Source organism: Dipodomys merriami, unplaced genomic scaffold (genome assembly GCF_024711535.1).
Source record: "Dipodomys merriami isolate MVZ:Mamm:240054 unplaced genomic scaffold, mDipMer1.0.p SCAF_27, whole genome shotgun sequence".
In the NCBI taxonomy this organism is placed as follows: Eukaryota; Metazoa; Chordata; class Mammalia; order Rodentia; family Heteromyidae; genus Dipodomys; species Dipodomys merriami.
The window spans coordinates 17,347,574-17,373,596 of NW_027204159.1; the positions used below are offsets into that span (position 1 = coordinate 17,347,574).

The 26,023-nt window shown below is 49.8% G+C and overlaps 1 protein-coding gene across 3 annotated transcripts in view; it reads left to right on the plus strand.

The window, feature by feature from the left end:
• Tcof1 (treacle ribosome biogenesis factor 1) overlaps nt 1-26,023 on the plus strand; it is a 44,225-nt gene that overhangs the window by 11,517 nt on the left and 6,685 nt on the right. For 2 of the 3 annotated variants that reach the window (XM_070036397.1, XM_070036399.1), the window contains exons 4-20: nt 992-1,065; nt 2,284-2,470; nt 3,103-3,176; nt 4,569-4,649; nt 7,272-7,478; nt 7,606-7,821; nt 8,123-8,341; nt 11,719-11,850; nt 12,019-12,162; nt 12,276-12,476; nt 12,592-12,789; nt 12,905-13,105; nt 13,221-13,427; nt 15,861-15,965; nt 20,855-21,050; nt 22,853-22,974; nt 24,898-25,105. In XM_070036397.1, the coding sequence (XP_069892498.1) occupies nt 992-1,065; nt 2,284-2,470; nt 3,103-3,176; nt 4,569-4,649; nt 7,272-7,478; nt 7,606-7,821; nt 8,123-8,341; nt 11,719-11,850; nt 12,019-12,162; nt 12,276-12,476; nt 12,592-12,789; nt 12,905-13,105; nt 13,221-13,427; nt 15,861-15,965; nt 20,855-21,050; nt 22,853-22,974; nt 24,898-25,105 (2,772 nt within the window). The remainder of the gene's footprint in view (nt 1-991; nt 1,066-2,283; nt 2,471-3,102; nt 3,177-4,568; nt 4,650-7,271; nt 7,479-7,605; nt 7,822-8,122; nt 8,342-11,718; nt 11,851-12,018; nt 12,163-12,275; nt 12,477-12,591; nt 12,790-12,904; nt 13,106-13,220; nt 13,428-15,860; nt 15,966-20,854; nt 21,051-22,852; nt 22,975-24,897; nt 25,106-26,023) is intronic. The other variant, XM_070036398.1, reaches the window with a different exon arrangement.

Genomic DNA, 26,023 nt, shown 5'->3' on the forward strand with positions numbered 1-26,023 from the left:
ACGTCTAGCATTTTTTAGATAAGTGATCTTCCTGGGAAAAGGGAACGTGAGCAGTATACCCCAGCTGTCACAGAACAGTGTCCATCCCCAGGAAAACCTGGGGCATGCAGGATGGGGTAGCATAGGTACACAACGGATGAACTAAGTTGGCCACAAGCTGAGAGTGAATAAAGCTGAGAGTTTAATTTTACTTCCTTACAACTTCTGACTATGTTTCAACTTTTCTGTAATTGCCAAAAGAGAAAGTTTTAAGTACCAGGAAGAGAATTAGATCATTCCATTCATTTCAGCAACATTCTCTGTAATAACAGCTTAAAAGTCTTGTCTGTCTAGGATGGAAGAGGAAGTTATCTATAATTTTGTTTAAAGCATTAATAATCTATAAATCTCTACATCTAAGTAGGCCCAGACTCATGTTCAACCACCTCTTTATTAGGAAATCATCCAGAGTTATGTACTTCCATCTCCTGTATAAGTAGCAGGAAGCATTTCTCTCTTTCCCCCCATTTATCTTTGCTTTATCCTACTATACTTTAAAAAAATTTTTTTTAATAAAATAAAAAAAATCTTGCTAATAAAAAAGAAAAAGGAGCCACTTGATTTCCAAGCATTTTCTCTGTGGACATTGAGCTAACAGCTGTACCTTCCTGCTGAGGCTTTTCAGGGCTACTATGTACCAGCTGCTGTGGAAGGCACCCACCAGAGTTGTGTAGGGGTGGCAGGAATGTGAGCCAGTTCTTTCCCTCTAGAGGCCTCAGCATCTTATATTACCAGGCACACGGGGAGTCCCTTAAAAGGTGCAAGTGTATCTCTCATGTGACTGTGGTGGGCGTGGCTAATGTATCACAGCACTCTTTCCTGGAAGTGGGGGCTCAGCCTCAGCATCAGGCAACCAGTACCAATTGAATTGTTAGGTGAGGCCTGGCCTAGCTGTCCTTAGATGAGAAAAACCTACCTGGTTCGTTTACTTGTATTTGTTTGTGTTTTGCAGCCCTAAGAGTAGCATCTACCAACTCTTCAATGATAGGAGTGGATTTTCCATCAAATCTGAAAGAAAAGGTCCAGGTGAGTGGGACCACTTTTCAAACTGTTGCCTGTGGGTCTGGAAGTGCCCGGTAGAGAATAATCACCTTAGATTGAGTAGGATAGGGTTGTATTTGCCCAACTGGGATTCAGAGATTGGCCAGCATGGTCTTAGTGAATCTGTGTGCCTCTCTAGATCTCTTTCCTTTTCTGAAAGATGGGGTCCACTCGGGCTCTGTAGTGGACCACCAGACACATCCTGCACCTGGGATTTGCATTTTCATTCCTCCGTCATCCTTGCACTCCCATCTTCTGAGGAGCACATTGCTAATACCTGGTGAGTTCTAGTCAAAGGATTGAACCCCAGGTGAAATCCAGATAGTGGAGGCATTGTGGTAAACAAGGCACTTTGCATTTCTAAAACTCTAATGACATTTTCTTCATGTCCTTTCTTTCCTTTTTTTAAACATTTTTTAATTTTATTTTTTTGTACTAGGACTTGAACTGAGACCCTTGAGCTCTCTCTTGGCTTTTTCAAACTCATGGCTGGTGCCCTACCACTCAAACCTTACCTCCACTTCTAGCTTTTTACTGGTTAGCTGGAGATTAAGAGTCTCAGATCTACCCGGTGAGGCTGAGTTCACATCTCAATCCTCAGATCTTAACCTCCTGAGCAGCTAGGATATTGTCATGAAGCACTAGCTCCCGGCATTTAATAGCATTTTCTACATCAGAAATTAGAAGGCTGGGAATGTGTCTCAGTGGTAGAGTGTTTGCCTTGCATGCACAAAGCCCTGGGTTCAATTCCTCAGTACCACATAAACAGAAAAGGCTGTAAGTGGCACTGTGGCACAAGTGGTAGAGTGCTAGCCTTGAGCAAAAGAAGTTCAGGGGCAGTGCCCAGGCCCTGAGTTCAAGCCCCAGGACTGGTCATAAAAGAAAAAAGAAACTATTAAGAAGTAGGATATTCATAAGGTTATGCATTCACCAATCAAAATATAAATTAAAAATAAGTAATAATATAGAATGGCATTTTCTAGTAATTCATAAAGTGTTACAGACATAGAAAGGTATGTGTCCCTACAGCTTGAACATTAGCAGTAATATAAAAGGAATTATGAAGATGAAGTGTGAGGCTCAGGGAGGCAGGTTACCCAAACACACCCAACTAGGAGTAGCCTTGTCAGGTCCACACACAGCAGGCTGAGCTTCTCAAACATCCTGCCATGCAAGATGTTCCTGGCCCTCTTTTCCATATAGGCAAAGACCAAGACTACCAGCAAGACAGTGAACTCCATGCCACATGCTGACTCGGGGAAAGCACTGATCCATCTGCTCTCTGGAAAGTCACCCAAGAAGGCTGCAGAGCCCTCAGCAAGTATCATCTTGGCCCCAGAAACTGAGGAGGAAGGCAGTGTTCAGACCCTCAGAACCACTGCCAGGCCTGGTGAGATGCCCCCACCTCAAAGATCCAGTTGCTCAGAATTAGGGCTGGAGCCTAGACTGATATGGCTGAAGCTCTGCTTTGTTAAGCTCTGAGACATTCTGGAATCCAGAAGTTTGTCTGTATGACAGGAGACTCCTGCACCTCGGGCCATTTCCCTTCTCCTGATTCCTGGGTCAGCTCCACGGGCACTGCTGGGGCTTTTCAGAGGGGTAGCCAGAGCATGCTCTGACTCCTCTCTTTCGGGCAGGACACAAGGACCACTGTGGTGGTGCAGAGACTTAAGTGGAAAGGCCTGAATTGGTCTCCATTTTTACATAAATGCCATTCTTGCCTACTTCCATGGACATAATAGCAAATGGAGATTTACAAACTATCAGGTCCTGGAGCATGTTTCTAAGGTCCTATCCTGGCCTTAAGAGGCCCTTAGAGCTGTGTGGGAAAATAGGAATAATGAAGGGCCCCCCCTTGGGGCGGGGTGGGGGGGGGTTGCATAGGAGACAGTAGACCTATATTCTGTACAGGAGTAGCAAGTGCTGAGCTGGGCTTTCACTAGCAGCTGGCGTTACAGAGGTGCTAGGGAGGGCGGGTGGGTGGGAGAGGGTGTCCCTTAATGTCTCATGTCCACCCTTTAGGAAAGCTGTCAGTGACCCAGGCCAGCAACTCCAGCGAAGACACCACCAGTTCAAGTGATGAGACAGACGTCGAGGTAATTGCCACCCATCTTCAGGAGTTTCCTTCTCTGATCCTACAGGACCCTGGTGGGGCTCAAACCTCCATGACCAAATCAGATTAGAAGTTGGAAAGGTTGTGGCTGCAGTTAGGAGGAGTCTGGGGCTGCCCATGGCACACCACATAACAGAAGGGCCAGGGTTATGGAAATGAGATGCCATACAGGGCCTTGGAGCACAGTGAAGGGGTGAGGTGGAGACAGCTTGTGTAACTAAATTTGTAAAAGAGAAAGTGGGATATAAGCAGTCGTCACGTATAGATTAGGAAGCTCCACTACCCAGCCTGGAGGGCCACTACAGGAGTTTCATTCTGAGGCTCAGAGAAGCCACTGTAGTTTCCATCTCAAAGGTAAGGTGGCCTGAATTGTGTTTCAGAAAGATTGCTGGCCATGTCCGGCCTTGGAAGATGTTGTATAATAGGAATAGTGGGACCAGCTGGGGGCTGTTGGAGTGCCTCAGCAAATGCCAGTAGCTGGGACTGGGTGTACATTTCAAACACTGCTTTAGAAAAGAGATCAGCTAGAGTCAAAGTGGATCAGTGTGATTCCCAGGCTGCTGTCTCAACCACCCAGGGACCCTGTAAAGACTGAGCTTCCCCATCTACCACAGTCCTGGTATGGGCTGTTCCTGCCTTGCCTCTTCACTTTTGGGACCTGGATATGACCAGCATAAGGACATCCTTGGCTCTCAGCACTCCATGGCAAGGAGGAGTTTGAAGGAGGGTGAAGGACAAGAATACCCCCAGGTTCTGTGGGTCTGTCCAAGCTTGGAGGTGGATCAGGACACTGAATGACTACCTTGGAAATATCAGAATTTTAGAAGCTTCAAGGAAGTCTCGCAAAAAGAATGCAAATGTGGGGCAGGGACTGTGGCTTAATGGTAGAGTGTTTACTTACCATGCCCGAAGCCCTGGGTTTCATTCCTCAGTACCACATAAACAGAAATAGCCAGAAGTAGTGCTACAGCTCAAGTGGTAGAGTGGCAAAAGCAGCTCAGGGACAGTTCCCAGTCCCTAAGTTCAAGCCCCAGGACTGGCATAAACATGCAAGTAGGCAAGCCAGGGGGAGGATTGGCCTTCAGATTCCTCCAAGACACCAGCTATTTGAAAGAGCACACATGGATACCCTCTCAGGCTAGATCCTGAGTGTGCCAGGAGGGGAACAAGTGAAATGACTAAATCTGCTCCCCAAGGCTAGTGATCAGTGGTCCATGAGAGCTGGCCTTGAGTGTTCCGTGCCATAGAAAATGGGTGTGAAGATAATGTCTGTTTCAGGACATTGTTTGAAGGAAAGGAGTTTTATGAACTAAAGTACTTTCATCACCTAAACCACAAAGTCTGTTCATTTCATACTTCTCTCTCCTGATGCCAGGTAAAGCCAGCTCAAGCCAAAACCTTGCCAGCCCCTACTAAAGAGTCTCCAGCAAGAAGGGCTGCCCTGGGCCCTGAAAAGGTGGGTAATGTGATGACACCCCATATCAGGGGAGCTGTCTTCACTCCAACCAGGAGGGCCACTAAACCAGAAGCAGAATCTGAGGGCAGCAAGGAATCTAAGAGTGAGGAGGAGGCCCCCACTGGGACACCCAACCAGGTGAGGGACAGGGGAAAGGCTGCCTGTGGCCCCTGATGCTGGCAGATCCCCTGTGTGATAAACATCCTAGCCAGAGAATACCTATCCTTGAGATTGGGGCAAAGGAGCTGGGCTAGTGGACTTGTCTTTCCAGCCTACAGTGTGGCCTAGATGGCTTCTTGCAGAGGGTGAGTGCTGCATCCCACTGCACTGATGATCACTCTGTTAGCCTCAGTCTGTATTTTGGGGGGGTCCGGTCGTGGGGCCTGAACTCTGGGCCTGGGCGCTGTCCCTCAGCTCTTCAGTTCAAGGCTAGCACTCTACCACTTGAGCCACAACGCCACTTCCAGCTTTTTTCTTTTTGCTTATGTGGTGCTGAGGAATTGACCCCAGGGCCTCAGGCATGCAAGGCAAGCGCTCTACCACTGAGCCACCTTCCCAGCCCGCCTCAGTCTGCATTTCTATTAAACAGGCTGCGGTCCCGCACCCAGCCAGTTCTGCTGTGAAGATGATTGAACTTTTAGTTTGGTTTTTGAAACAAGCTCTCTCTATAGCTCAAAATCCTCCTGTCGCTTTCTCTCAAGTGCTAGGATAACTGGTATCCTTTAATCCTCCTGCTGAGACTCAAAGTTTTGTGGGGGGGGGGTTTTGTTTTTGTTTTGTTTGTCAGTCATGGGGCTTGAACTCTGGGCTTGAACACTGTCCCTCAGCTCTTCAGCTCAAGGATAGCTCTCTACCACTTGAGCCACAGTGCCACTTCCAGTTTTCTGATTGGTTTATTGGAGATAAGAATCTCACGGACAGGCTGGGAAGGTGGCTCAGTGGTAGAGCACTTGCCTTGCATGCATGAGGCCCTGGGTTCGATTCCTCAGCACCACAAAAAAGCCAGAAGTGGCGCTGTGGTTCAGGTGGTAGAGTGCCAGCCTTGAGCTGAAGAGCTGAGGGACAGAGTTCAGGCCCCACAACTAGACCCCCCAAAAAAAGAAAAGAATCTCACAGACTTTCCTGCCCAGGCTGACTTTGAACCGTGATCCTCAGATCTTAGCTTCTTGAGTAGCTAGGATTACAGGCCTGAGCCACACTGGCGCCTGGCAAACTCAAAGTTTTGTCTGTCCTATCTGCTTCTCAGGTCAAGACCCTGAGCAGGCAACCACTGCTAGTTAAAGGAGATCCATTACCTTCCTGGTCTGCTGGAGCCTTTCCCCTGGGATATACATCCCAGGGACAAGGCTACAGAACTAGAAAGCTGTTGGATTAGAGCTGGGAGAAGAGTGAGTGTCCACACCCAGGACTGATAAACAGGGCAGGGTCACAGCAATATGAAGTGAGTAGGCAGAGAAGATAGGATGGATTGAGCAGGGACCTGGAGCTGAAAAGATAGGAACCACATGGACATTTTAGGAGGTCATACTTGAAGGAGGTTGAGCCCTGAGGTAGGAATAAGCATGTAAAGGCCTGCGTGTCAGGGCAGAGTGGAGGCTCAGGGTAGTTTTGCTATGGTTAGAGGTGTGAGTATCTACTTTTCAGAAGGAACCCACATGAACTTTCATAAAAACTGTGTTCTCCATTTTGGTTTAGAATTTGAAAAGAAGCAAATCAAGCAAAGTATGTGTGAAATATCTGTTCCTTCTACCTGAGAAAGTTCTTAGATGTTAGTTGCCACTTTCTGGGAAAGATTGGTTCAGGGCTGAATCCCAGAATCATTCTGGGAAGATGGCATGTGGCTGATCCTGCCAGAGAAGAGGCCAGGCTGATTTCTTGCCCTAAGAAGCTAAGGACAGGTTTCTGGGGTCAAGGGCCTCAACCCATCCCTACACATTCAGACTGCAGCATGCATGCATGTGCACGCGTGCGTGTGTGTGCGTGTGTGTGTGTGTGTGTGTGTGTGTGTGTGTGTGTGTGTGTGTGTGTGTGTACATACAAGTTCACTGGGGTTTGAATTAAGAGCCTCTGGCTCTTGCTTGGTGTTTTCGCCCAAGGCTAGTGCTTTACCACTTGAGACATAGCTCTACTTCTGTCTTTTTGGTGGTTACTTGGAGATAAGAGTCTCATGGACTTTTCTGCCTTAGGAGATCCTCAGATCTCAGCTTCCAAAGTAGCTAGGATTATAGGCCAACTCAAACTGTCTCTTGCTTGCCATAGCTCAGTTTCCATTGTTCTCTAGCTTGTCCTCCCATTCCTTTCCTCCGCCTAGTCAGATAGGCACTGGGGCTTCCAGCAGGGGACCGACCAGCTATCACCACCCTGGGTATGGAGCAGTACAGAATAGTCAGAGCAGAATGACATCTGCCATGTAAAGTGTCTACTGGGTCCTTGCAGGGTTGTGAAGTAGAGCAGGGACCATGAAGACCTCAGGTGAGGAGGGATAAAGCCTGATCAGTGTTGACCATAGATGCACCTGGAGATGAGCACAGTCACGGTCAGGGGGAAGCCCTAGAGGGTCTCCAAGCTTTCTCCTGAAGGCATCATGGGAGTAAACCACTCTTTCTCCTTTACTACGTAAAGGGCTCTGAGAAAGTTCCCCAAGTTAGAGCTGCTTCAGCCTCGGCCAAGCAGACGCCTGCAAAATGGACCTCTCCAGTGACCCCTGGAAAGACAGGGGCCTTGGCTACCCAAGCCATGAAAGGAAGGCCTGAGCAGGATGCCAAGAGCAGCAGTGAGGAGGAGTCTGACAGTGAGGAAGAGATGCCAGTAATCATTACCCCACTTCAGGTGAGGTCCGCAGGGAGTCCCCTGCAGCCCTGGGCTCCCAGGGTCCTCGCCCTGGGTAGTGCCATCTGTGCTATGAGGTGTACTCATCCCCAGCCTGTGGCTCTCTCACTCCCATTTCTCATGACAGGCAAAACCCTCAGTGAAGACAGCTCAGGTCAGAGCAGCCTCGGTGCCTACCAAGGAGTCCCCCCAGAAACGAGCACCTCCAGTGGCCCCTACAAAGATAGGACCTGCAGTGACCCAGACCCGGGTCCAGGTAGGAAAGCAGGAGGACTCAGACAGCAGCAGCGAAGAGGAGTCTGACAGTGAAGTGGAAGCACCAGCAGCTGTGAGCCCCGCTCAGGTGAGGCTGGGGAGATACCATACCCTGCCAAGAAGGGTCTTAGGAAGACTACAGTAATCCCTGTGGGCAGAAAAGGTAGAAGGACTTAGAACATTAATGCAAAGGAAGAGGATGGTAAAGGGGAGGCAGCCCCAGCCCAAGTGAGGCCCATTCCAGATTTTTGCCCCCAGCATTCAGACCCCCACAAAGGGAAGAGGGGCCTTAAGCCCTGGCTCCTTTGCACTGGGACTGGTGGCTGTCTTGGCCTCTGGTCTGGAAACATCCTTCCTTGAGCTCTCTCTCCCTATTTGTCTCACTCCAGGCAAAACCCTCAGGGAAGAACCTCCCGATCAGACCTGCCTCAGATCCTGCCAAGGGTTCCTTGGGGAAAGGAACTGCCCCAGTGTCCCCTCAGAAGACAGGGCCCAGAACCACCCGTGTCAAGGCTGAAAAGTCCAAGGAGGAAGACTCCGAGAGCAGCGAGGACTCCTCAGACAGTGAGGAAGAGGAGGCAGCGGCGGCAGTGGTGACTCCAGCTCAGGTGAGATGGGACAGAAGGCAGCTAGGTGGCCTTACCCTGGTTGCCCTCGTGTCAGGCCAGCAGCAAGGAGTCTGCCCCTGGGTCAGGATGTGGGGAAGGACAGCGGGGGCCTGCACCCTAGAACAGATGGGGCTTCCAAATTTATGTACCTCCAGCTGTTTGCCTCCCTGTGGACAAAACCAGCTTTGAAAACCCAGATCAAGGCTTTTCCCTGGAGAGGTGCCCTTGTTACCCTCAGATCTGCCAGGTCGCCCCCATATAAGCTAGCACCCTAGCCCCCTGGATTGCAGGACGTGATTGCAGCCTGCCCTCATCTCTTGCTGTAAACTCATATCTAGAGGCCCTGGGAATGTCCTTTCAGAAGTGAGGAGGCAAAGGACCAGATTACTCCTGAATTTGCCCAGCCACCTCTGCACCAGTCTGCCTAGCTTCCCTAGGCTCCTGTAGACCCCCTCTTTTCTACTATTTATCCCAGGGAAAGTATATGGGGAAAGGACTCCCAAGGGAGAGCTGCCTCAAGACAGGGAATCACTCTAGCATGCCCTGGGAAGACAGGGCCTACAGTTGCCCAGATCAGAGCAAAGGCTTCTGAAGACTCTGAGAGCAGCAAGAAAGAGTCCAGCTGTGAGGAGGCAGCTGTGGCCCCAGCACTGGTGAGGCCCTGAGGGAGGCAGGCCAGGCTACCACTCCTGCTGTTGGGTGTTCAGAAGCCTCTGGACAGCCTCCCTCCTCGCTTTTGTTTTCCACCCAGCCAAGCTCCAGGGTCTCCTCCATAGCCCTGTTGAGTTCACATACACGCTTTGCTCAGTCACTGCTAGGTACTGTCAGGGTACTGGTGCTCATGCCTGAAATCCTATCTACCAGGAGGCTGAGAATCTGAGGATCACGGTTTAAAGCCAGCCCAGGCAGGAAAGTCCCCTTGAGACTATTATCTCCAATTAACCACCAGAAAACTGGAAGTGGTGCTGTGACTCAAGTGGTAGAGCACTAGCCTTGAGCTGAAGAGCTGAGGGACAGTGCCCAGGCCTGGAGTTCAAGCCCCATGACAGACCAAGACAAAAGGAAGGCCTACCAAGTAGCCATGTAAGTATGTGTAGGTTGTTCCACTGGATCAAAGTGTGCAGTGAGGCTTGCTGAGTGAAACAGGTGGTCACCTAGGGCTTTTCAGGAAGACTGGCAGCCAATCCAGTTTGAAAGTCTCCCAGGAGGCAGAGACTAGGCAGAGAAGGAAGCCTGATTTGCCAGTGCCTGTGTGGTGTGTATGGCAGGGCCGGAAGCAGACTCTCTGGAGCTACCTAAAAGGTCTACCAGGGCTTTGATTGTTTTCTCTACCCTAGAAATGAGCTCTCCCACGTTGGGTGAGACTATGCACACGAGTCAGGGACCTGTGTCTGATGATCTCTGGACCATTTATCCCCTGAGGAATGGCCTAGCTTGATGTGCAACAGCCAGGATTCAGACTTCCCACCCTGGGAGATCAAGAGGAAATGAAGATGTTGCCTCTCCCCACCTATCACTTGTTTACTACTTTAGTTACCACTTTCTTTTTTCAATAACCACTCAGACATGGATTGATCCTTTTTTTCCCCTGTACTACTGAACATCTTTCTCAGGATCTTTGCTTCCCCATCTTGCTATTATCTTGTAACACCACAGGTCACAGAAGATTCTTCTTCTGGAGTTTAAGCTGTATAGTCTTACTGGGAAGACTTCCCCTCTTCTCAGACTGCAAACACATGCCAGGCCCAGCTCCGCAAAGGATGTCACTGTGTAGGTCACTGGAGTATTTGTCTTCCTGCCTGAGCCACCCACCTTTACCTTGAGGAGGCTGTTTTATTTTTATTCTCTGAACCATGGTTTATTTAGAAATGAGTTATTTAATTTCCAGATAATCTAGGATTACCCAGGTGCCTTTCTATTGTTGATTTCTAATTTAGCTGCACTGTGGTTGGAGAACATGCTCTGTGGCTTTGGTCCTATTTTCCATTGGCTTTTGGATCAAGGTGGGCTTCATGACTTTGATTTTCTCCCATCTGTGAAAGAATGTGTCTTCTGTCTTCTGAGCCCCTTAATGTAGCAAATGCTGTTCTGATGAGCTCTCAGCTGGAACGTTTGAGTCTTGACTTCCCCGTGCAGATGAGAGGTGCTAGGGTGGGATGTCTTCTGGCACTAGCCATATGGCATCCCTGTGAGGCATGGCCTTGAGATGCTGCAGATTCTGCATGCCATCTCGCAGCAGCCGGCTTGCTGTCTGATCCTGCAGAGTGCTTATTCCTCAGAGTTCCCTCTTGGTTGTGCTTATCTCTCTCTTACCTGTATTCACTGAAGACTCTGTCAGGCATTACAGTTCTCTGGATATCACTTAAGATTAGGTTTAAGCAGAAGAAAATTTGCAGTGTTTTTCTGTCTTGCTCTTAGCTCCTGCCTCATAGACTTAAGGTAGCTCCTGCCTCATAGACTTAAGATAGCTGTCTGAATTCTAGCTGTTACCTTAGCATCCCATCCCAGAGGAGGGAGAAATGTATTTCTATCTTTATGGCTTTTAACTTAGATTGTCTTGACCTGAATTTAATGACATGGACATCAAACTAGAAGGGAGCCTAGAAACACCTTTATTCTGGGTAACTTCATTACAGTGGTGAATTTGAGCATATAGCATGATACCTGTTACTAGGTTTAAGTACTAAAACACCTATTGAAGTCTCACAGTAATCCTACAGGTAGCTGGGCTCTGGTGGCTCACACCTGTCATCCTAGCCTCTCAGGAGGCTGATATCTTGAGGATCACAGTTTAAAGCCAGCCCAGGCAGGAAAGTTTACGAGACCCTTATCTTTAGCTAAGCAACAAAGAGCCAAAAGTAGAGTTATGCCTCAAGTGGTAGAGCTACAGCCTTGATCTCAAAAACTAAGAAACAGCACCTAGGGCCCTAAGTTCAAGTCTCTATACCAACACCAAAAAAAATAAAAAATGCTATAGGTGAGCCTTGTTACTAGGCTCATGTTACAGAGGATGAAATGATCAGATGAGCTGGGAACATGGCTCAGTGGTAGAGTGCTTGCCTAGCATGTGTGAAGCCCTGGGTTCGATTCCTCAGCACCACATAAACAGAAAAGGCTGGAAGCAGCACTGTGGCTCAAGTGGTAGTGGTAACCTTGAGCAAAAGAAACTCAAGGACAGTGCCCAGGCCCTGAGTTCAAGCCCCAGGACTGGCAAAAAAAAGAAATGATCAGATGATTTACTCCAGTTTACACAGTTGTTAGATGAAGGAGCCAGAATCCTAGCTTTAGTGTAGATCTGACTACAGAATGGGTGTTCTTGGCTCCCCAGATTGCTACTCTCACTTTCTCTCTTCTCTAATTCCCTTCTGTTCCTCCAGACCAAGCTCTTGGGGAAAGCCTCTGAGGCCAAAGCCAGCCCAGCTTCCACAAAGGCACCTTCAGTCAAGGGGGTGGCTCCTGGGAAGGTGGCCACTACAGTTGCCCAAGCAAGACAGGTCACCCCAGCCAAGGTAAGTGGGGCAGAAGGGACCCCCCCCCCAACAGTGATGTAGCTGGACCAGGCTATGTGTGGCCAGAGCAGCCTCATGATCACCCATCACACCATAAAGTGGGAGCTTAATCCAGAAGAACCACGCTTTCCCCTTCCTCCTCCAGTGGCTTTACCCCTCCCATTGTAGGAAAAGCCACCTGCAAGAGCCCCTCAGAATAGCACCATCACTCCAAGGGGTCAGGCACAGAAGGGATCAATTGTAGAGGCAGAAGAGGACTCAGAGAGCAGCAGCAAGGAATCAGACAGCGAGGAGGAGGCAGTACCAGCCCAGGTAGGCCCAGGGAAAACCACAAGTGTGCCTTGGTCCCTCTTTCTGTAGGACCCAGCTCCTGGTTCCTATATACCCACCCTCTCGCTATTCCCTTTCACTCATTTTCACTGCAGACAAAGCCCTCAGCTAAGACAGCTCAGGTCAGCACTATCTCAGCCCCTACTAAAGAGTCCTCCAAGAAAGCCCCTCCAGCACTCACTGGGAAGATGGGGCCTGCAGCTGCCCCGGCCCAGACTGGGAAGCTAGAGGAAGACTCCGACGACGACAGCAGCAGCGAGGAGTCTGATAGTGAGGAGGAGGCAGCACCAGCCCAGGTAGGCCCAGGGAGAGCTGTACATGTTCCTTGGGCCCTCACTGTGTAGGGCCTAGCTTTTCCGGTTCTTGCTTACCTACCTTCCAGCTCTTTCTACTTCCTCATTTTCACTGCAGATAAAGCCCTCAGCTAAGACAGCTCAGGTCAGCACTATCTCAGCCCCTACTAAAGAGTCCTCCAAGAAAGTCCCTCCAGCATCCACTGGGAAGACAGGACCTGCAGCTGCCCAGGCCCAGGCTGAGAAGCTAGAGGAAGACTCCGACAACAGCAGCAGTGAGGAGTCTGATAGTGAAGAGGAGGCAGCACCAGCCCAGGTAGGCCCAGGGAGAGCTCTGTGTGTGCCTTGGGCCCTCACTGTGTAGGGCCTACACTTTCTGGCTCTTGCCTACCCACCTTCCAGCTCTCTCTACCTCCTCATTGTCACTGCAGATAAAGCCCTCAGCTAAGTCAGCTCAGGTCAGCACCACTTCAGCCCCTACCAAGGGATCCTCAAAGAAAACAAGCCCTCCAGCACCCTCTGGGAAGACAGGGCCTGCAGCTGCCCATACCCAGACTGAGAAGCTAGAGGAAGATTCCGACGACAGCAGCAGGGAGGAGTCTGATAGTGAGGAGGAGGCAGCACCAGCCCAGGTAGGCCCAGGGAGAGCTCTGTGTGTTCCTTGGGCCCTTACTGTATAGGGCTCAGCTTTTCTAGTTCTTGCCTACCTACCTTCCAGCTTTCTCTACTTCCTCATTTTCACTGCAGATAAAGCCCTCAGCTAAGACAGCTCAGGTCAGCACTATCTCAGTCCCTACTAAAGACTCCTCCAAGAAAGCCCCTCCAGCACCCACTGGGAAGACAGGACCTGCAGCTGCCCAGGCCCAGACTGGGAAGCTAGAGGAAGACTCCGACAACAGCAGCAGTGAGGAGTCACAGAGTGATGAGACTCCAGCAGCTGTGACCCCAGTCCAGGTGAGGCCTTCAAGCCACCACAACCTACATGTTATTTAAATTATGACTATAGGACCATATAGGAAGGAAGCACAGATGAATTTGGCCCCGCTGCTGGCCTCCTTGTCTCAGGTGGAACCTGTAGCACCTCACCTGGTCTGATAAAGGACATCCTTGGCACCCCATAACCAGCGGGGGTTTGTCAGCACTAGGATGGAGCTGCCCCATGCAGTCAAGGCTAGCTCTTGCCAACTTCAATCATAACCTCCAAAGTTATCTCTGTTAGAATAAGAAATCTGGGACCACCATGCAGGGGCCTTAGGCTGTGAGAAGGTAGGGAACTCCTTCCTCTGGGCCTACAGAGGCAGGTGCTCCCAGGGGTCTGATCTAGCTTAGTGTGGCATCCAGGCAGTGGGAAGGAAGGAAGGGAAGAAGGAGATCTCTTTTCTGAGAAGTTTTCCTCTCCCTAGCTACAGTAGGCAGCAGAACTGGCTATGTCCAGGGTGACAAATTCCAGTTGGACTCAAGCATGTAATGAATACAGTGATAAGGGATGGAGGAGGCAGCTAGGGGAAACGAGGTGGATAGTGCCTTTCAGTTTCAGCCATTTGAGACCTTATAGAAATGTGTCCTTGTTACAGGTAGATCTTCCATTTCTTCTTTTTTTGTTTGTGATACAGGAGTTTAATACGTATTGGAGTTTGAACTCAGAGCCTTGTATTTGCTGGATAAAGGTGTTCTATAAGTTGATCATACCTCCAGCTCTAGATCTTGCATTTCTAAAAGAAGCCAAAGTCCCTACCCCACACCAGACTCTACCCCCTCTTAGGTTTGTTCTGTTTTTTTCATACATAAATAAATGTAAGCACTGAGAATGGAGATGCAGGCTGGGGGTGCAGCTCGGTGATGATGCTGAGATTGAAGGAAAGCTGGGTATTCACAAGACCCAGGTGGAGATAAGCACCTCACAGAGCAGTGTGTACACATGGGTTGGCGGTGGTTAGCACAGGCAGCATCCTGCTGGTTGCATACTACTGGAAGCTATATTTTTTTTTGTCGGTTATGGGGCTTGAACTCTGGGCCTGGGCGCTGTCCCTCAGCTCTTCAGCCCAAAGTGAGTACTCTTATCACTTGAGCCACAAGGCCACTTCCAGTTTTCCTGGTTTACTGGAGATAAGAGTCACATGGACTTTCCTGCCAGAGCTGGCTTTGAACCGTGATCCTCAGATCTTGGCCTGAGTAGCTAGGATTACAGGCATGAGCCCCTGCTGCCCAGCTACTAGTGGAAATGTTAAGGGCATAAATTCCAGACTGAGCCATGTGCTCAACCTGGATAGCTGTTATGTTAAGGTTTCAGTGGGGTGCTATGTCAGAAAGTACCACAGTATGGAGGATACATGTGGGCCGAGCAGAGTACCAGGCCCAGAGGTTGGCTACTGCAAAGACTAGTCCTTCAGCAGCCTGGCATCCATGGTAACCTGGATTTCTTCTATCTCTCAGCTCCACCCACTTTAGTAACCATAGGACTATAGCACTACCTTACAGGCCTTTCCATATCTCAGGCTGGAATTCCCTGCCCCTCTCCAGAGCATGTGAGAAACACCAGAATAGATCTGGGAATATGAAAGAAAGGAAGGTTGCAGGGCAGAGTTGTTGGTGGTTGGTCAACAGTGTACATTGTGGTTGCCCAATTAAAAATTAGGAAATGAAGCCAGGTGCTCACGCCAGTAATCATGGCTACTCAGAAGGCTGAGATCTGAGGATCACAGTGAAGCCAGCCCTGGCAGGAAAGTCTGTGAAACTAAAATGCCAGAAGTAGAGCTGTGGCTGAAGTGGTAGAGTGTTCAAGCCCCAGGATCAGCATACACTCACACACACAAACACACACATGCTCAGAAATAAGTCTGGCAAGTGGCTCACACCTATAATCCTAGCTACTTAGGAAGCTGAGATTGGAAGGATGTCAGAGTAAAAAAGTTTACAAGGATCTTTCTGAACCAATAGCTGGGCACAGTGGCACATACCTGTCATCCTAGCTGAAATCGGGAGGATTACATTTCCAGGCCAGCCTGGGCAGAAAAGAATCTGTGAAACTCCATCACGATGAAATAGGCTGGTGTGGTAGCACATGCCTTTTCTCCCAGCTCTGATGGGCAGATCCTGGTTCAAGTGCATTCCTGGGCAGAAAGGAAGACCCTTATCAAAAGTAGCCACCTCTAAAAAAGGCTAGAAGTATGGCTCAGCAGTAAAATGTCTAACTAGCAAGCACAAAGCTGGTACCACACAAAAAAAGAAGTTTTTAAAAATAGAAGTGACATGTACAGATTAGAATCAGAAAGCCAAGGGGGGGTGTGTTTCCATTGGCTGTGGTCATGATAGGCAGCATGCTCACTGGTTGCACTTCCTCAGCTAACGTCCCCCGTCATATTCTGTTGAATCTTGTCTCCTCTGAAGGATGGTACTTCAAACACTGCCAAAAGCAAGACGCTGACCTCAGCCCCCCCGCAGGACACAGAGGAGTCCACAGATAGCAGTGATGAGGAGCTACCGTGCAGCCAGGTAGGCTGTGCCTTCTCCAGACACGGCTCAGAGAGGACAGGGGGAGATCTTCCTCAGAGGAATCTCAATATTCAAGCATTCCACAACTCTGGAGCTCTTTACTCTCTCAACACACTGGTCTGCGTAGTTGACCATTGGGGCAGGGTCAAGCCCAGCTCCACACCCCAACTCCTCCATCCTGAGCCAGCCTCCTCCACACTGGGGTGTTTGAGCTGTAAAATAGGGTCACTGTGGTGTTTATGTATGGATGTTAAGCATTTCAGATCCTGTCACTATCCTCACCTGAGCAGGAGTGCCTGTTCTCAGGAGCCAGCTGATATTGCCCATTTGAAGGTCAGGCTTGAGCTCTGTGTGTGAACTGAAGTGACATGCTGAGGGAGCACACACACTGCTCCCAGATCCCTATGTCTTCCTGTTTCCTGTTGGGGATCAAGAGGCTTCACTGTGGGCCTCGCCTGAGATTGTGTCTTAGTATCCGAGGCACCTCAAAGGTTTTGCCACTCTCCTAGTTCTGGGTCCCTAAAGGTGTGGTCAAGACTGCCTTTGCTCTGCCTTCAGAGACTCATCTCTTATGTGGCATGCACTGTTGGTGAACCTAGGCCTTCCTGGTAAGAACAACCCCCTCAGTCTTCAGCCCTTTGGCTAGACCTTCACATGGTGCTGGCATCTTGTAGCCCCACACTTGCAGGGGTCTTTCCCATCACCTCCACCATGTGTGCCATGTTCTTGTCAGTCCATCAAGCAGGTCCAGTGCTGCTTGTGTACCCAGGGTTGGTGCACTCAAATGCCCATCTCAGTAGCGCAAGCTACAGAGGCTGATGAACACGCTCCCTAGGTGCCAAGCACTGTGTTGAGCCCAGAGAACCTGTGGGAACATCCTTTTTTTGTTCTTGTTCTGAGGAGTGAGGCTCAGAGAAGGGGAGAGTTCTGCCCCAGCACCTATTTGAACCCAGTCGGGATGCATACACTCATCCCTGCCTTGCTGCCTTTACACTCCCTCTCTGGGGCTCAGCCTTTGTCTTTGCCTTCCTGCTCTCTGTGGAATCCTAATCAGGCACCTTCTGAGGTGTTCCACACAGCTGGAAGGGAGAGGGGTGCTGCCTCACCTTTCTCTGTGGGGGCGGGTTAACACAATTAAAAGGAACACCACGTTTAAGCTGAACCAGTCAATTGCTGCACTAGTACTGAGTCCCTATTTTAAAAAAAAAAAAAAAAAAAAAGTTTTTAAATGGTTGGGAAAAAAGCCAGCAGCTAGAATTCTCCAGGGCGGATTCAGGGAAGAGGGGTAGAGCTTGAGACTGTGTCCTCTCCTAACTGGAGGAGTTCTAGCTCCTCAGTGCCCACCTCCGTAATTGTGATCGCTGTCATTATTATCCAGCATTTCTCTACTGACAATTTCTCTCACTGTGTAGCCCATGCTAGCCTGGGTTTTTGACCCTCCTACCTTAGTCTCCTGTGCCATTTTCCTCATTAGCCCATGAGTGGGAGAAAGAGCTGGGTGTTGGGATGGTGGTTGAGTCCCTGGCTACAGGGCATGAATAGACACTGGCTCAGGCCAGAGTACTTTGCAAACTGGAGTGAATTAGGAAATACATATATTATAATGCTTTATATATATATCAACAACAATTAGTACAATATATCACCACTATGTCTGAAACCACAAATACATAGTTTTTAATTATTTTAAAGTCCCCCTTATATCACTGCCCAAACCAAAAGCCCTCCCAGTTTGAGATTGCATCTGAAAGAAGAGAGAAATAGTAAGAAAACAAATTGAGGGTTGACAGCCAGGGCCTTCAGCACACCTGAACACCATGCAACCCTTGCTAGAAAGAGGCACCATGGATGGCAGGGGTGTTGTGGATCCCTTCTGGGTCCTCAGTGCCTGGCGCCCACAGGGAGGAAGCCAAAGGCTCGCTGATTGGCTCGACTGCTTCAATTCTAGACAGAGGGGCACCCCTATGTGCTGTTTCCCCTGCATCGAGCAGGCCCAGGGAGGAATTTTTGGTGGCCCTTCCAACAGTTGGGAAACGAGACTCCAGGAGTCAGAGGGCTTAACCACAAAGCAGTCGTGACAGAGGTGGGAACAAAAGTGAGGCCACACAGCCTATAGACCTGATCATTGCTCCCTGCAGCCCCTCTTCCCCTACCCCTGTCCCAGCCCACCCTCCATATCCAGGCCCCCGCATCAGCTCCCTGCTACTGCCCTGCGGCTGGGATAGGGTGGCGTGGGCAGGTGGAGTGAGGAGGAGGCTTGTGCTGCTGAGCTGCTTTTAACATCCTGAGACGCTATTGTTTGCCTCAGTGGGTTCGCTGCCTCTCTTGGTCCCCGACAATCTGTTCCTCTGTCTTCTCTCATATATATAGATCCCCTCCCTCCACTGCAAGCCTTCTCCCACTTTCCATCCTTCTCCTTCTCATCTCGTGGGAAGAAAGGCTCTGGAAGTAGCAGATCAGAGTGGCTGTGGGGGAGGCTATTTGGCAGGGGTAGGAAGGGCCTAAGCCCAACAGAGCCTCCACCCCCCAATGGGTAGTGTTCTGCTTTGCTTTATTGCTTTACCTCTCTTTCCATAGCCCTTGGGAATGATGGATACCCAGGAGGTGGCTAGACCAAAGTGGCAGAGACCTAGCCCTGATTGCCTCCAGGTTCTTAGGCAGCCCTCCTGTCTTTTGTCCCCTCCCCCCCCCCCCCCACACACACACACACACACTGGCCAGGAAGTGAATAGACTTCCAGCCAGCTCTGGCATTTTAGGGGTAGAGCCCCCCTGGCTCAGTAGCTACACATGGGTCTCACTAGCTGGGAGATTGGAGAAGGAAACAGTCCTGTAGTCCTCTGGGATGTGGTGTTACATTCCAGACAAAGGGGTTCCTAACCAGATGAATTTGTCCAATGGTAAGGAGCTACTCTTGCTCCTTGCCTTTTCTCTTACCAGTAAGAATTGGGAAGTACAAAGTACTTCTCAAGATCAAATGATACTGGGTATTATGGTGGACACCTGTAATCCCAGTGCTCAGAGGGCTGAGGCAGGAGGATCACAAATTTGAGGCCAGTCTGAGCTCCATAGGGACCCTATCTTTTTTTATCTTTGGCAGTCATGGGCCTGAATCTGGGCCTAAATGCTGTCCCTCAGCTCTTGAGCTCAAAGCTAGTGCTCTACCACTTGAGCACCATTGGAGATAAGAGTCTCGGGACCTTTCCTGCCCGAGTTACTTTGAACTGCAATCCTCAGATCTCAGCCTCCTGAGTAGCTAGGATTACAGGCATGAGCCACCAGCATCCGGCATTAGAGACCCTATCTTTTTTTTTTTGGGGGGGGGAGGGGAATGGGAATGTGGCTTACTGGTAGAGTGCTTGCCTAGCATGCATGAAGCCCTAGGTTCGATTCCTCAGTACCACATAAACAGAAAAGCCAGAAGTGACTCAAGTGGTAGAGTGCTAGCCTTGAGCAAAATAAGCTCAGGGATAGCACCCTAAGGTAAAGTCCCAGGACTGGTTTAAAAAGAAAAAAAAAGATAAGGGGCTGGGAAGTTGGCTCAGTGGTAGAGTGCTTGCCTTGCATGCTCGAGGCCCTGGGTTCGATTCCTTAGCACCACATAAGAAAAAAGCCGGAAGTGGCTCTGTGGCTCAAATGGTAGAGCGCTAGCCATGAGCTGAAGAGCTGAGGGACAGTGCCCAGGCCCAGAGTTCAGGCCCCACGACCAGACCCAAAAAAAAAAAAAAAAAAAAAGATAATACAGAGAATCTAAACAGGTGCCTGTGGCTTATACCTATAATCCTAACTACTCAGGAGGCTGAGATCTGAGGATCACAGTTCAAAGCCAGCCTGGGCAGGAAAGTCTGTGAGACTCTTATCTCCAATTAACCACAAGAAAACCGGAAGGGGCTCTGTGGCTCAAGTGGTAGAGTGCTCGCCTTGAGCTGAATACAGCTCAGGGATAGTGCCCAGCCCGAGTTCAAGCCCCAAAACCCACCAAAAAAAAAAATCTATACCCTACTCCTAGCCTCCTCAGTCACGTATTACTGAGTAGGCTCGTTACATACACACCCTACCCTCGCGTCCCCAGCATTCTTGGCTTGCTTTGAAGCTGATCTTAGATCTTCCATTTCATCCACCAAGATTGCACTTTGCACCTTGACCCAAAATGGTAAGGACTCTTTTTTATATTGTTGTTCTTTTTTAAATTTTAATCATAACCACAATATAATATCACACCTAAAAAATGGCAGTCTTATTTCCCCAGTTATCTCATGAATGCTATTTTTGTATCTAATGTGTTTAATAGTAAAGAGTCCAAATCAGGGTCATGCACTGTGTTTGTTTACTGAGCCCTTCAGTCTTAATCTATGGGTTCTTCCCTGCCTGCCCACCCCTGTTTGCTTGTGTTGAAGAAACCAGGTTAGTGGGGCTGAGTGCCGCCTCCGAGTCTCGAGTAGGGCAGTGAAACTGCAAACACCTCCCCAGGGAAGTCCTACCTTACAGCCAGACTGCTGATTTTACAGCCCCTCATTAGGGGACCATCAATAAAATCAGCCACAAGAAAGAAAATTAAATTGGCATTCTGATCATGGCCTTGCTTCTAGAAGGCCATGTGACCTTGGCACCTCTCTCCTCTCTGGACTTGTTTGTGGCTTTGACACCTATCTCTTCAGTAGAGATGACCCTGCTGCTCTCAGGTGCTTAGCATGGGGGTCAGTTGGGCTTTTGGGAGCTATGAGGTGATGTCCTAGATCTTGGCAGGTACCTAGGGTGGAAAGGGATGGAGAGGGCCCTGGGCAGCTAGAAAGACCTCTGCCTAGGTGTTCCTGAGGTCCTCTACCCACTTCCCCTTGTTTTGGCCAAGTCTTTAATCACTGGGGGGGTGTTTTGTTTTTGTTTTTCAAGGTGATTAAACCCCCTCTGATTTTTGTCGACCCTAATCGTAGTCCAGCTGGCCCAGCTGCTACCCCCACACAATCCCGGGCCGCAAGCACCCCAAGGAAGACCCGGGCCTCGGACAGCTCCACCGAATGTTCTTCCTCCGAGAGTGAGGACGATGACAATGTGATCCCTGCTACACAGTCCTCCACTGGTGAGCCAGGTCACAGCGCCTCTCGTGACAGCCTTGCTGCTCCTGCCAGGCTCAGCTGGGAAGGGCTGCCGCCATGCTGCCCTTTGAGATGAGACAGAACAGGCCTCTGGCTGAGTGGCCTAGCAGAGTGCCATGGGGGCCAGGGCTCGGGGTTCTACAGTAGCATTCTGATAGGGGCTGGCTGAGACCTTGTTCTGGAGGATTTGGGTCTCTGCCAGCTCCAAGCATGGAGTCCAGCACAGTATCTGGAAGCTGCAGGGACTAGAACCCTAGAGTCTAAGGAAGAACATATAACTGGCTAGGGTAGCCATCCCTAGTGGCATGTGAAGAGAATTAGGCTGATCCTAAGCCGAGATATTGCAGGGGGAATTCATCCATCAGCACAAGAACCAAGCCAGGCACCAGTGGCTCATGCCTCTAATCAGTCTTAGCTACCATGACCTAGAGGATCATGGTTCAGAGCCAGCCTCTTAAAAATAACCCATAAAAAGCAGGACTGGTGGCATAGCTCAAGTGGTAGAGCACCAGCCAAGCAAGTGCAAGGCCCTGATTTTAAAGCACAGTACTGTGGAGGGAGGGTGAGAGGGAGAGTTCCGAGAATCTTACACTGTCAATAATAGCAAAAAGTTGTTGGTATTGCTGTTATTATAACATGTTAATCAAGAAATAGTGCTTGAAGGGCTGGGAAGGTGACTCAGTGGTGGAACGCATGCCTTGCATGCCAGAGGCCCTGGATTCGATTCCTCAGCACCATATAAGCAAAAAGAAAAAAGCCGGAAGTGGCACTGTGGCTCTCAAGTGGTAGAGCGCTAGCCTTGAGCTGAAGAGCTGAGGGACAGCGCCCAGGCCCAGAGTTCAGGCCCCATGACCGGACCCAAAAAAAAAGAAATAGTGCTTGAAGATGAGAAATACAGCTAGGCACTGGTGGCTCATGCCTATAATCCTACTACTCAGGAGGCTGAGATCTGAGAATCACTGTTCAAAGCCAGCCCAGGCAGGAAAGTCCATGAGACTCTGTCTCCAGTTAACCACTAGAAAATTAGAAGTGGCACCGGTACTGTAGCTCAAGTAGTAGAGCACTAGCTTTGAGCAAAAGAGCTCAGGGACAGCACCCAAGCCCTTAGTTCAAGCCCCACAACAACCAAGAGAAAATAAAAGAAAGGCTCACCAGAGAAAAAATAACTATAATCCCCTTCCTTCATATAATGCTGCTGACAATTATACTCACTGACTTTCATGAAAATATAAGATACACTTGGGTGTTTTTACATTGAGATCATCATGCACCCAGTACCCTGTCCTCAACAACAGATGTATTGTAGTACTGTTGAGCACATGTATTAGAACACTGGAGGTTTCTTGTTACACATTTGAAACGTGAATCCTATTGGCTGCAAAGTAGTACCATAGTTCATTCAGCCAGTACTGCTACTGCATTGGAGACACGAAGGGTCTTTTAGGGCTGTAACAGGGATGTGTCCAACCCTGTGCACCTCTCCCTACTGGTTCTCAGAAAGGATGTCTGAACTGAGAGGAGTGTGGCACTTGTGGCATGTGGCTCAGGAGTGCTGGCCTGCCCTGCTGAGAAGAGAGGTGCTGAGAAGACCTGGAACCATTTGTTATCCCAGAGCCTTACCAATTGATAAAGCAACAGCTCCTGCCTGGGAGCTTGGGGAGAGGGGTGAACCAGCTCTCCTGTGTGATCCCTGGGCATAGTACCAGGTCCCTGGTCAGGGCTGGTGACTGGGTAACACCCAGCTGGGGGGTCCAGGTAGCTTCTGTGTCCTGATGTGCTCCTCTCCTCCTTTCAGCTGGTGAAACCAAGGGGGAGACTATGCCTGCTGCTCCCACAAAGGCAGCTCCCAGAGTTGGCAGCAACAAGGAATCTAGTTGGGTACCAAAAGGCAAGAAACAGGAGGCGGCCACCACTCAGGTACAACAGCTAAGGGAGTCGTATGGGCCACAGTGTTTCCTGCCACTGACAGTTACTGCCAGCTGGAGGCAGTCATTGTGGGCTTCAGGCCACTGCCCCGATGCCAGGCTTCCAAGCCACCTTTATACTGTCAGGAGGAGCAGCCTGGGAACTCGCCCCAGGTGCCTGCTGTGCTTTGGGAGCGCTTTCCCCCATCAGCTTTTCCAGTGTGCATGCTAGGCTTTGCTTTGTGTTCTTCCCCCTCCCCCATAGTTTTGAAATGCCATGAGCAATCGTTGCCCTGTTTTAGCATTCAGTGCGTGTTCTTCCCAACTCTCCCTATTTTCACTGCATTTTTTTTTGGCCCTTCCTAAATCTAAAACCAACAGGGTAAGTTAATAACCTATTGTTAATAAAACTGAGCACAGCCTGGCACTGGTGGCTCATGCCTATAATTCTAGCTACTCAGAAGAGTAAGATCAGAGGGTTGTGGTTTGAAACCAGGTGGGCAGCAAAATCCACTAAACAATCAGAAAAGCCAGAAGTGGAGCTGTGGCCCAAGTGGTAGAGTGCTAGCCTTGAGCAAAAATAAGGTCAAGGACAGCACCTAGGCCCTGAGTTCAAGTCCCAGGACTAACACCAGGGGAAAAAAAAAAAACAGGATACCCCACCCAAGGCTTGGTCAGGATTAGACAAGGTCAGCACCCAGGTTCTAACTTCTATTCCATGCTCTCTGCCTTCCGAGTTTGTCCTCCCATCTCATATAAAGGGAGGAGACCCCTGTATACCATTCCTTCTGAGCAAGCAGTGGTGCTGGGGAGTTGGGTATCTGTAGCTTGAAGGGACTGGTGTGCCACCCAGGTGCATGAACAAACTACAGCCCAAGAGCTTATGTAGTGTGGATGCTGAGTGGATTGCTTGACTGTGGTCACTGTACCCAGAAATTCCACATCTGCCCCTGCCAGGTACCATTTAGGAACAAGGCAGGGAGAATCGTTCCCTCATGGAGCTCCCAAGCCATTCATCAAGGAAAGCAGATGTGAAGGAAGTTAGCAGAGAAAAATGGGGTGACTTGATTTAGGAAAGAGGGGCAGGGAATGTCCTGCACTTAGGAAGCCAGCAGGTACCAGAAACTCAGGGGACTCAAGTAGGGCGAGGGGACCTCACCAACAGGATGAGGTGGTAAGGGGCAAGGCCAGGCGGTGATAGGCTGTGTGGCATAGTAAGCTTAGCCCATGGGAGGCTTGGAAAGGTCATCCAGGTTCTTTACATGGCTGTTGGGGGACATAAGGGAGGGAGTACACATCCCCAGGGAAGGCACCAGCTGAGTGCTGGACTTCCAGTCTCTGCCCTGGCCCAGGAGCTCTCTCTGCTCTTTGAGAACATGGTGATTTATTATCTCCCAAGTTCTGTCACATGTATTCTATTGTAAGTGGCAGTGTTGACCTTTGATTGCTCCTAAGTCCTTATTCCATGCTGTCATGGCATAGGAGGTAGCATTCTAAGAACCCATGGTCTCAAGGTTGCCTGTCACTGTCCAGGTGACAAAGAAGAACTAGGCATCCCTCCCACTGACACAGGCCACCCTGAAGGTCCTCACCCAGAAAGCCAGTGAGGCTCAGTCTCCTTCCCAGACCCAGTCATCAAGTAGGGTGAGCTTGGGGAGATGAGGGAACCCAACTCCTCACCCAGCTCTGCTCCTAGAGGTGTGGTTTACATTTCAGCTCCACCACATGGCCTGTGCTCTAGCACCAGTCCTTGCCTTTAGCTGTCTTGGCATCCTGTGTGCAGGAAGGAACTGGAGAGTATTCACCTGAGAATGGTGGGAAGCCTCACATAAGGCCATGTGTGTGGAGCTTCCTGCATGGGGCCATTCCTGTTGTGCTGGGCAAACACCAGCCCCCTCTCACCTTGATTTCCCTTACACTCTTTTTGCCAATTTAGGTTGGTAATGCCGTGGGAGCTCTCCCTGTGACATCTCCCCAGAGCACCCCTGTCCAGGCTCAAGTGACCAAGAAGCTCAGAAAACCCAAGCTTCCCGGGGGCCAGCAGGCCACAAGCACTCCCTTGGGCCACCCCAAAGCCAAAACCCTCAAGAGCCCAGATAACAGCAATAATGGCAGCAGCACCTCTTCAGAGTGCAAGCAGGATGGTAAGGAACCCCAGATGGCCATGTTAGCCCCAAAGCCGGGTAGCGTTACTGGAGGAGAGAGGAGAGCATGAGATGTAGCCTGCTAAGAACTCTGGTCTCAGGTCCGTTTCCCAACCTCATCAGAGGACTTGATCACAACAGCCCAGACTGGGCTCCAGTTTACTCACTTTTACAACTCCATGAGGAAGTTCATCCAAATGATTCTGCCCTTGACCCACTGGCAGCTTAGTGGATATTTTTGGCTCTCTTTATTGAATTCCCCCGGGTCCCTAGAGTACATTTCCACCTTAGAGGTAACCAAAAGGCTTGGGAATTAGAAATGAAAACTGCCAGGTTCCGGTGGCTCATGCCGTAATTTCAGCTACTCAGGAGGTTAAAATCTGAAGATGTGGCTCAAAGCCAGCCTGGGCAGTAAGTAAGTCCATGAAATTCTTTTCTCCAACTAACCACCAAAAAAGCCACAAGTGGAGCTGTGGCTCAAGTGATAGAGCACTAGTATTAAGTACAAATGATAAGGGATAGTACCCAATTCCTGATTTCAAGCCCCAAGACTGGTGCCAAAAAGAAAAAAAGAAATGAAACCTATGGCATTTGAGCATCTCCTCTTGAATACTGTGGCTAGTGGGGTTTTGTTGTTGTTTGTTTTTGTCGGTCATGGGGCTTGAACTCTGGGCCCGGGCGCTGTCCCTCAGCTCTTCAGCTCAAGGCTAGCACACTACCACTTGAGCCACAGCGCCACTTCTGGCTTTTTCTGTTTATATGGTGCTGAGGAATCGAACCCAGGGCTTCATGCATGTAAGGCAAGCACTCTTCCATTGAGCCACCTTCCCAGCCCTACTGTGGCTAGTGTTGATGGAGGCAATAAGAGGCTTGGGCAGAAGACTGGGGCAGCACAGGCCCACCTGTAACTCTTCTTGC